The 11,700-nt window shown below is 45.4% G+C and overlaps 1 protein-coding gene across 1 annotated transcript; it reads right to left on the bottom strand.

The window, feature by feature from the left end:
- Window positions 1–6,212: 6,212 nt before the first annotated feature.
- LOC133128954 (E3 ubiquitin-protein ligase TRIM35-like) lies at window positions 6,213–11,498 on the bottom strand. The gene is made up of 7 exons (XM_061242762.1): window positions 11,447–11,498; window positions 10,437–10,888; window positions 9,444–9,539; window positions 9,128–9,358; window positions 8,804–8,826; window positions 7,375–7,490; window positions 6,213–6,945 (listed from the first exon to the last, which is right to left on the bottom strand). The coding sequence occupies exons 2-7, from the start codon at window positions 10,842–10,844 to the stop codon at window positions 6,428–6,430; spliced, it is 1,392 nt and encodes a 463-aa protein (XP_061098746.1). The 5' UTR covers window positions 10,845–10,888; window positions 11,447–11,498; the 3' UTR covers window positions 6,213–6,427.
- Window positions 11,499–11,700: the final 202 nt, after the last annotated feature.

Here is an 11,700-nt window from a genome sequence, read left to right as displayed (position 1 = left end):
AAAGGGAGCGTTTCTTACACAAGGGACATGCACATCAACATACGCTACTACAATTCCAAGGCTCAAACGAAAAAACGAAACCGTTTACTGTGAACCCAAAATTTGGACACAGCACACAGCAGACAGTGGTGTTAGGGAACTACAGGAAAACAAAGCTGCCCTTTAAAAGAAGGGATATCACGAACCAAAAAACAACCAAGGAGCACTCATATGCAACCGCAAGAAAAGCAACAATAAAATAAAATAAAAAATAAAATCAAAGGAGCGATTTAATATCCTTTTGTTATAGTCACAGTGACCTGCGTGTGGAAGACGCAAATATTTAAAAAAGGAAGAGAAATGTGGGGCTGACCAACTGTACAAGTCACACACACAAAAAAATTAAATAAATAAAAAAATAAAAAAACGATAGCTTTTCCAGAATGATTCCAAATCCAAACCAAATCCAGTAACTAGCGCATTTACCCCTGCGAAACGGCAAAACAAATATCTTTCTATTTCTCTTTTTTATTATTAAAAAGAGGACCTTTTTGATTGTAAATTGATCGGTCCACTGATAATATTGTTTAAAAAGTGCACCACTGGGTCTGGGGTTAAAAAAAAAAGAAATCACTCGTTACCATGACAACACAGTCCGAAATCTGCTTTAGATTTAGGACGTGGAAAGTAGGATATCTAGAGAATTTACAACCTTGCAACCAATGAGGGGTTAAAGAACTACATTTTGTAAATTTGCAGTTCTCCAGGGACCAATGGTGGAATAAGGGGTAATCAGACCTGGGTCAAACACACAACTGTTTTGGATTCAAATACTTATCTACGCTTTACTGAGTTTGTACGGTAAAGACATACTCTCAAAACGTGCAAACCCCACCTTCTGGTGGACCTGGATCAATCGAGTGCAGAACAGCATTTGAATTGAAAAACAATTACGAATTTGCCCCCTCCGATCGCTCCTGTTCCAGCGGAGCTAGCATGCCGCAACAAATCCTTTTCACATCAGCAGTGAAAGTAGGGGAAGGAGGGGGTGGCCATTTTTAAAATTGTCCACAGAAATTTTGGCATTTACATTTTTATTCACCTTTTTATTTTCCTGTTTTTTCCGTTTTTATTTTATACAGTATTGAAAACGACAACAACAAAAAAAGAGAAATGCGGAGCGTTCACAGTTTTCCCGAGGAATTCTCTCTGAAGTGGATCTCTACGGGGCGCCACACTCCACGGCCCGAGGCGCGCTCCGTCCTCCGCTCAGAATTCGTGCTGGGAGTCCAGGCCCCATTTTTAAATCATCTACAACACTTCATGGAGTGTGGGCCTGGGCTACACCGCTAGGCCTCACCTCTGCTACGAGAACGTTGTGCTGCATCTCATGCTACCCCTGGACTTTCCACCTCTGTTCCACACTCAGTGCCAACAAACAGCAGCACGCTCTGCGGCTGTCCTGGACCACAGTCAAAGCCCCCTCACCTGTGGCAACTGATGCTTTGGCTCCCTCTTCACTGACCTCCATCTTGGCTCTCTGTAGAGCCTTGGAGACATACAGTGGCTCTAAGCCCAGGGAATAGGAGGACACCGTAGTTAACTGTTACATAATAACACAGTCTTTGAATTAATTCAAGTGTGCTTGCTGATAGGAGTAATACTGCCGTTTTGCCTTTCTGCCATGAGGGGGCGGTGGAGTGTCATTTTCATTGCAAAGAGCCAATGAATCAGGACAGGATTTGTAGCAGTGGCTGTTTTTTGAGTTTTTTTTACAAGGTGTAAATTTGATTGATGGATTCTTCACCAGCTTCATCTGCAGTTGAGGGTGTTGGGGCTGGTTCCATGAGACACATTTCACATTTTTATTGTACCCCTGTATTCATGGCCAGAATGTTTTATTTAACACTTTTTTTTAAGCTCCAATAAAAACACTAAGGACGCACAGACAGAGCTGTGGAACACACAGCACAGGTGTGCAAACTGTGCCTCAGTGAGAGGTGCGTTTCTCACACACGTGTCTGAAGTCGGCTCTGCGTCTGTGGAACATGTCGCTGACACCCCAAGTTAAGAGAGGCCGTCTCATGTGGAGCTCTGCCTCGACAGAAAACCTGCAGCACCCGTGCACAGACACGGCGGGAGAGACGCCAGGCAGCGAGGGACACTTCCACATTACACCACCAGGGGGCACACAGATCACAGATCTGCATGTGATTACACCAACAGGGGGCAGCACAGCAGCTCACAGATCTGCATGTGATTACACCAACAGGGGCAGTACAGCAGCTCACAGATCTGCATGTGATTACACCAACAGGGGGCAGTACAGCAGCTCACAGATCTGTGTGTGATTACACCAACAGGGGGCAGTACAGCAGCTCACAGATCTGCATGTGATTACACCAACAGGGGGCAGCACAGCAGCTCACAGATCTGCATGTGATTACACCAACAGGGGGCAGCAGCTCACAGATCTGCATGTGATTACACCAACAGGGGGCAGCAGCTCACAGATCTGCATGTGATGACACCAACAGGGGGCAGTACAGCAGCTCACAGATCTGCATTTGCGCTGGAACAGCCTCCTTGTTGCACAAAGAAGGGCAGTCTGTAGCGTAGTGGTTAAGGTAAGTGACTGGGACGCGCAAGGTCGGTGGTTCTAATCCCGGTGTAGCCACAATAAGACCCACACAGCCATAGGGCCCTTGAGCAAGGCCCTTAGCCCTGCATTGGCCCTCCAGGGGAGGATTGTCTCTTGCTTAGTCTAATCAACTGTAAGTCGCTTTGGATGAAAGCATCTGCCAAATCACATGTAATGTAACAGTGTTGAGTCAGAGAGTGCAGTAGGGAAACAGGAAGTCTTCATGACGTCCACAAAATATTTCTATATTGTCCACATAACACAATAACTTAACAAATCGGCACATGGGGAGACATTAAATGGAGGAAAAAAAGCGCTAGTGAGCCGTTTCTAAGGAACTGCCGTTCCACTTGTAGCACAGTTCTGTTATCTAAGGTTTACACTCCTGTTTTGATGTACTTTTACAAGATTTAAGCAACAACCTTCAAGTTACTGATGAAAAGTGGAAGACAAAACATTTTGTGGGGAGCTAGAGGAACTGATGGAATGCATAAAAAAAGACATTATTAGACACACATCCCAGATCACCCAAAATGTTCTCCCAATGTTACTGGAATGTTTTGTCAATGTCAGCACAACATTGCCACAACGTGGCGGCAACACTACGACAATGTTTTTGTGTTAGCTGGGCCATTAGCATGTGAACAGAGTAGTGTATCCACGGCCTCTAGCGGGTCACAGGGGAACGTCCTCACCTGGGGACAGGTGAACAGTCCTGGGGCCCAGGAGCCCCGCCCACGCCTGTGCGGCGGCCACGCCCGCGTGGGGGAGACCCTTGGTGCGGTCCGTGATCCAGTGGTTCATGGTTCTGGCTGTGTGAACGGTGTTGGAGAAGTCCAGGCTGCAGGCTCCTGCTCCCACACTGGGAGACGCTCCGGACAGAGGAGAGGAGGGGACCCTTCATCGCCAAGCCCTTCTGCACAAAAACGCCATTGGAGACGGTCGCCGTGGCGCCCAGGCTGGGCTTGGTCTGGCTCCTGTGTAGCTCCGCCAACATTCACCCACTCATACACACACTCACACACCAACAGCGATTGGTTGCCATGCAAGGCACCAACACAGCCGACTACAGCACATTTCACAGAGTGAGCTGGACATGGAGATGAACACAGAAAAGAAACAATAACAAGACAATAATAAATAGTTAAAACAAAACTCTATTTGGGGTCCCACCCTTACTGTAGACAGTAATGAGGTCCAGCCCCAGAAACAGGTCTAACCTGCGCTTTTTTAAGGACAGTTCTAGCTGTCACAATATGTCATGACAGATTGAAACTGCAGGTGGTGTCTAGTCATGACATAGAAGAGATAGTCACTGTGATAGTCACTCTAGCCCAGAACATCCCTGTAAATATTAGATACACAAGGAGGGAGATGCACAAGCCACACAAGTGAGCAACTGTAACCAAGAGTTCTGACCTGACCTGACACGATGCGTTTGTCTGTATGATTGCGTGCGTATTACATGTGTGTACACTATATGAGTGTGTGTTGCACAGTGCGTTTGTCTGTATGATTGTGTGCGTATTACATGTGTGTACACTATATGAGTGTGTGTTCCACAGTGCGTTTGTCTGTATGATTGTGTGCGTATTACATGTGTGTACACTATATGAGTGTGTGTTGCTATATGACATGAGAATATACATGATCCATTAGGAATATTTTTACTTTGTTACACCAACTTATTCGTGCGATTATCTAATCAGCCAATCGTGTGGCAGCAGTGCAATGCATGCAATCATGTAGATGCGGGTCAGGAGCTTCAGTTAATGTTCACATCAACCATCAGAATGGGGAGAAAATGTGAGCTAAGTGACATTGTCTGTGGAATGATTGTTGGTGGCAGACAGGAGGGTTTGAGTATCTCAGAAACTGCAGATCTGCTGGGATTTCCATGCACACCAGTCTCTAGAGTTGCAAAGAAAAAAAATCCAGTGAGCAGCAGTTCTGCAGACAGAAACGCCTTGTTAGTGAGAGAGGTCAGAGGAGAATGGCCAGACTGGCCAAAGCTGACAGGAAGGTGACAGTAACGCAAATAACCACACATTACAACAGTGGTATGCAGACAAGCATCTCGAAACGCACAACGCATCATAACTCTAAGTGGATAGGCTAAAGCAGCAGAAGTCTAAAAATACATAATGAATTGCTCGGTGAGTGTGTTTAACATGAGTGTGTGTATATAACACGAGTGTGACTGTGTCATGAGTGTGTGTATATAACACGAGTGTGACTGTGTCATGAGTGTAATTCATGTCCAGAGATCAGGATCAGGAGACAAGATCAGGCAGATTTGCCGTCGCATTCTTCAATTTCCGCTCAGCTGACCAATCGTATAAGATCCGCACAGCCGTTGGGCCCTTGAGCAAGGCCCTTAACCCTGCATTGCTCCAGGGGTGGATTGTCTCCTGCTTAGTCTAATCAACTGTATGTCGCTCTGGATAAGAGCGTCTGCCAAATGCCATCAATTATGAATGAAGCTGATCACAATTTTTTGCGCTCCATGCCGTGAAACTGGTTGTAACGATAGAAGTCATAAAAATCCTAGAAATATGCAATGAACACAAAATGTGGTTCGGTACTGTGCTGTTTTGAATTGGATTGAAACCACTCCAATATGACACTGATTGATTTTACGTTGCCTTTGAGTGACATTCACACTGTACTACAGCTGCTGTCTCCATGGTGATGGCCTTTTATGCGTTACCACAACCCTGCTTAAGACTCAACCACACGTCACTGCTTATGATGATGGCTCTGTGTTTCTCAACTGATCTCAGATCAGCTCAAGTGAGTGTGGAATGAACCCATTACATTACATTACATTATCCAGAGCGACGTACAAAAAGGGCATACCCATAACCACGGACAAGTGCGCTGAAAGACCCAAGAGGGAAGTACAATTGCAACTGCTACCTGTACAACAAGGATAAGGACCAGGGCCTATTTTTTAATTTTTTTTAAACATAAAAATAAACAAACAAACAAAGCATGAGTGACCAAACTTAACTAGCCAAACACTGCTTACCTAGCCAAACTAAAAATACCGATACACAAAAAAGTAAATCACAGAAAGACAACAATTAAGGTTCACAGGCAGGTAGGGAGGGACGGGGAGAGGTGCTGCTTGAAGAGGTGCGTCTTCAGTTTGCGCTTGAAGGTGGGGAGGGATTCTACAGTTCTGACCTCAGCGGGGAGTTCGTTCCACCACCGTGGAGCCAGAACAGACAGTAGTCGTGAGCAGGAGGTGGAAATTCGGAGAGGGGGAGGTGCCAAGCGGCCTGTGGAGGCTGAACGAAGAGGTCTGGCCAGGGTATAGGGTGTAGAACCCAAACCCAGTGTATGAGGGGCGTATTTGTCTCTGTCTGCGTTCACACTGCACCGGAGAGAGAGAGACTTACCTCATCACACACCTGGGAGACACACTGGTGACGGGTCAGGAAAAGAGCAGCACTCTGGAGTGATTCCACTGCTGTATTTATTACACCCCAACTCATTACACACACACCAGTGAACTTACAATACCACCATATACCACAGGAATAAGTCATTACACACACACCAGTGTACTTACAATACCACCATGTACCACAGGAATTACTCAGTAATAACATTCTGAAGTTATATCAGAGAGATTACACATTTCTCATCAAGCACAATACAATGTTTGTATTTACATTTAAAATAATAGATAATATTTTGTAATAATGTGTTTTTGTTTATAAAATTTGGAGTTAATCTGCTCTGAGTTGATCAAATACAGTCCTTTGACTTCAACTGATGTTTACAAACAATCCCACAGTGCTATTTTGCACTTACAGACACCTTCAGTGAGCAGATCCGCACAGTCCCCACAAAGACTGGAAACAGTCTCTCAGTGAAGGAGTGTTTAAAAGTGTAGAGAGGAGTGTTGTCACTGGGGTCAGAGAATGACACCTCCCCCCTGTCCCAGTCCAGCTGCACTCTGACCCTCTGGAGGTCCCTCTGCACAGTGAGGAGTGTGAGTGGGGAGGTCAGGGCACTGTATTTCCCATCGCACAGCTCTATACTCCACACTCCTCCTGCTGGGCTCACATACCCACCCCCTTTCCTGCTGATGGACTCTTTAACCACACCCACCCACCAGATCTCACCCCCCACTTCTACATCCCAGCAGTGTCTCCCTGAGCTGAATCCCTCAGAGCCCAGCACACAACACCACTTATCAAATCTCTCTGGATTATCAGGAACCTGCTGTCTCTCATCACTGCATCTCACACTGGTCAGATCCTCAGACAGTGAGCGTTTGGGATGTGCTGTGTTTGGGTCCAGAGTCACAGGAGCTGAAGGGACAGAGAATGAGACGTCAGCACTGATCTGCACAAAGGAAAACCGTCAGACACAATGGGGTCCTCATGATATAAACTGGGTCTCACAAGCACAACCATTATAACCTCAGATACATGTGTGAGAGAAGCAGCAGAACCAAAAGACAATAATATTTCTTAAGTCACAAGGATAGTATAATCGTTGTAAGAGGGAGAAAAGCCTGCCAGTGTTTCTGTAGCCCCTTAAATACAGTATCACTCTTAAAGCAGCATTTTATTATGAGCATCAGTGAGATTAAGGACTGGTGCTCAGTCTCTTCACTCCAGGGCTCTCACACAGACAGGACCAATATGACTCTGACTGGCTTCATCAGCTTGTGGAAAGGATGCTGAAGATTCCCCCTGTACAGTGACAATGTGGAGCTCCCTGCCCCCAGTACTCACTGTATTGAACAGTCCCCAGCATCTTCTCCCACACTCTGTACTTCAGATTGCCCAGGTGCTTGGCCACATCAATCAGTGCTCCTGAGACCTCTGGATCCCCCAGGGTGCACTGGGCTCTGCAATAATATTCAGGAGTCACTTGTGCTGTGGGTGGGGCTTCATTACCATAGAAGATTATCAGCAGCAACATCAGATCTTCATTCTGTAAGAAAATGGCTCCATCCCTCCCAGCGTTCGGCCACACAGCCCCACTGAGAGACACACACTCACAGCCCCACTGAGAGACACACTCACAGCCCCACTGAGAAACACACACTCACAGCCCCACTGAGAGACACACACTCACAGCCCCACTGAGAGACACACACTCACAGCCCCACTGAGAGACACACACTCACAGCCCCACTGAGAGACACACTCACAGCCCCACTGAGAAACACACACTCACAGCCCCACTGAGAGACACACACTCACAGCCCCACTGAGAAACACACACTCACAGCCCCACTGAGAGACACACACTCACAGCCCCACTGAGAGACACACACTCACAGCCCCACTGAGAAACACACACTCACAGCCCCACTGAGAGACACACTCACAGCCCCACTGAGAGACACACACTCACAGCCCCACTGAGAAACACACTCACAGCCCCACTGAGAGACACACACTCACAGCCCCACTGAGAGACACACACTCACAGCCCCACTGAGAGACACACACTCACAGCCCCACTGAGAAACACACACTCACAGCCCCACTGAGAGACACACACTCACAGCCCCACTGAGAGACACACACTCACAGCCCCACTGAGAGACACACACTAACAGCCCCACTGAGAAACACACACTCACAGCCCCACTGAGAAACACACACTAACAGCCCCACTGAGAAACACACACTCACAGCCCCACTGAGAAACACACACTCACAGCCCCACTGAGAGACACACACTCACAGCCCCACTGAGACACACACTCACAGCCCCACTGAGAGACACACACTCACAACCCCACTGAGAGACACACACTCACAGCCCCACTGAGAGACACACACTCACAGCCCCACTGAGAAACACACACTCACAGCCCCACTGAGAAACACACACTCACAGCCCCACTGAGAGACACACACTCACAGCCCCACTGAGAGACACACACTCACAGCTTGACCCCACTGAGGAACACACACTCACAGGAGCGTGGGAGGGGGGAAGGGGGGTATTTATATTAGAGGCAAATTATATTGTAAATACTTCAATATGTTTATATGTTCCTCCATAGTCATTATTAAAGCTGCAGTAATTATTACAGAGAGAGAGGCATTTCAAACACATTCCACAGTAGCTCACTGATAGAACACTGCATAGCTAATAAACTACTCTTGATATTTAACCTGATGAGAGAGGATAGAGTTTGTTTACCTGTTTTGTGTGTCCTTGTACCTCTGAAATAAAGAGAGTGAATTATTATCATCATGTTAGAAACCACATTAATATCTTTAAATAACTTTTGATATTATTTGACATAGAAAAATAATACTGCTATACATGTGTACAGTTTATGTTGCATGATAAAGTTGATTTAAAACACTTTCCCTGCAAAACAATAATTCTGCTTGATTACGTTTTGAGGAGATTGAGTGACTTTTGCAAGAATAGAGAATACTATATTGTATAAATGAATGTGTGTGAGCATTAACAGCAGTGTACATAGAGTCCTACAGACACAGAGTGAACAGGTCTTACCTCCAGGAATGAGACGTCTTCAGCTCCCAGCTCCTGTTCTAAGGCTCTGATCTGTTCTGAAAGGGATGATATCTCTTCTGTCATCTTCTCAATCTTCTCCTTCATCTTCTGACTCTTCTGCTCCTCTTCCTCCCTCAGTGCAGTGATCCTGGCTGCCTCTTCATCTTTTAGGAACTGCTGAAGTTTCTCAAACTCCATCTTTATCTGTCTCTCTGTGTGCTGGGCCTGGCTCTGGAATAAACATTATTCACCATCATTTCAGCACAATCCAGTGCTGCATTTTCAACACTGTGATTTAAAGGCCTCAGTACAGTACCTTGATGTGCTCTGCTGTTTGATCACAGATCAGCTTCACTGCATTAAAGGCTTCTAGCTTCTCCTGCAGTGGAGCCAGTGCAGTCCTGAGTTTCTCCTGGAAAGAAATGTCAGAGTCCACACTTTACTGAGGAAACGGACAGACAGTAAACTTCACTGCCTACGGACAGAATGGCTCTATTTTGTTTTCACAGACAAAATTAAATATCCATCCATCCATCCATTATCTTCACCCGCTTATCCTGAACAGGGTCACAGGGGGGCTGGAGCCTATCCCAGCATACATTGGGCGAAAGGCAGGAATACACCCTGGACAGGTCGCCAGTCTATCTCAGGGCTCTCCAATCAGCTTAACCTGCATGTCTTTGGACTGTGGGAGGAAACCCACGCGAACACGGGGAGAAAATGAAACTCCACACAGAGGCCCCGGCTGACCGGGATTCAAACCCAGAACCTCCTTGATGTGAGGCATTCAATATCCAGATGTTTTAAAATGAAAATATCCTACAATGTATACTTTGTCTCTCATGACACATTAACAGTGATCTTCCATCTTAGACCACATTGTGTCAGACACATTTATCTGAGCATGAACTTTGACCCCGACTGTCCCATGCTGAGCACTGCTCCCTAACACAGCTCTGAGAACGTCTCCACACTCCTGCCCCTCCCTCCTGTCTCTCTCTGTCAGTCATGTGACAAGTAGTGAGGAGCTCCAACTGCAGTCAGGCCTGAGAACTAAAATGGCTCCTTTTGCAGATCATTTCACTTTGGAAATACAGTAAATACTGACATTAGAATGTCAAATAATGAAACATTTTAATATTCAATGTTAATTATACTTCTTTTTTCAGTTATACTGATAACCTTCACCAAGGGCTCAGTAGATGACATCAAATCATTTTCAATCATCAAGAATTTTCTGATTAAATTAGTAAAATATAAAGTTAATAAAATAAATTATGAATGTGTAAATTGCGTTATAACCGGTTACCTTATACTCTTCGGCAGCCTCCTGAACTGGTCGCACTTTGTGGTTTTCATGTTTTTTTGAAGTTTGACAGATAACACAGATGGGTATTTGATCCTCCAAACAGAAGACTTTGAGTTTCTCACTGTGCAGACTGCAGAACACTTCAGATCCTGCTTTAGCTCTCTGACTTCTCTCCTTTAAGAACGTCTCACAGATATTCCTCAGAGACAGGTTAATGTGAGGATTTTCCTTCGAAGATCTTCTCCTGCAAACTGGGCACTCCAGAGATCCCTTCTGATCCCAGTACTGCTGCAGACAGACCTTACAGAAGCTGTGACTGCAACTCAGGACAACAGGATCCCTGAAGATTTCAGTGCACACAGGACAGGAGAGGTCCTCTTCCAGGAGAGAAGGAGATCCAGACGCCATTCTGTCTCCGTCTGTTCTGAGCTCAGTAATGGCTTCTGCTAAATCTGCAGTTTAGTTTCACTCTTACTGCTGTAACTGCAGGTAAACTTAATAAATCTATTTAAATGTCTGCTTCTCTGTTTGTTTGTTTTTTCCTCTATCTTTAGAGGTTCCTTAATTTCTGAAGAATATGCAGTGAGATCATATCCTGAGATTCCCAGTTAAACTGAAGGGTCTTTGCTCTTCCTAACGACTAACAGAACTTACATAAAAGTACCAAATGATGTGTAGTTCCCGAAAGTACATTATAAGGGTTTTGATTGTACGAAACCCCTAGATATAAACCTCTATAAAATATAAAATAAAGGTTTAAAGAAAGGTTAAATCTTCGTCAATACATTCAGACTAGACTAAGAGAAAAAAAAGAGATATCAGAAATAAATTAAGCTTTTGAAAAGCTCTAACGGGTACACAGCAGCAATGGTGTAGTTAGTAAATTGCTCCACCTTTACCTGACTCCACGTTTGCTTTGTACAGAGTTTGAGGTACGTGCGCAGGGCAGTAAAATCCTACTCACTTCCTTTGTGATCACTGAACTCATCCGATTCAACAAAAGAATTTACGGTCTTCAGTCCAGATGTAGAAGAGTTGAATCTGGCGTTTTCACTCTGAGCCCGACATTTTGGCTTCCCTGAGCTCCAGCATTTATCGCAACATAAGGGGAATTACAGTAAAACTAAATTAAATATATTTGTGAAAATATTATCACTGCAACAACACGTTGTCATTAAAGACACTTGTATTATGACACGTAAACTTCCCCCCTGGATCTCAGGACCGTACGGCGGTGTTCCAGTGGTTGTGCCGCACGATCTGT

This window comes from Conger conger, chromosome 5 (assembly GCF_963514075.1).
Source record: "Conger conger chromosome 5, fConCon1.1, whole genome shotgun sequence".
NCBI lineage: Eukaryota > Metazoa > Chordata > Actinopteri > Anguilliformes > Congridae > Conger > Conger conger.
Note: the sequence above shows the minus strand (reverse complement) of the source record. Positions and strands in the feature narration are given on the sequence as shown.

Excerpts from the sequence above, each read along its gene's own strand:
- LOC133128954 (XM_061242762.1), bottom strand. The coding sequence starts at position 10,844 with ATGGCGTCTGGATCTCCTTCTCTCCTGGAAGAGGACCTCTCCTGTCCT. Across the intron at positions 8,827-9,127 it reads AAGACGTCTCATTCCTGGAG|AGGTACAAGGACACACAAAA; the intron begins GTAAGACCTGTT and ends TCTTTATTTCAG. Across the intron at positions 7,491-8,803 it reads TACAAGGACACACAAAACAG|AGCCCAGTGCACCCTGGGGG; the intron begins GTAAACAAACTC and ends ATATTATTGCAG.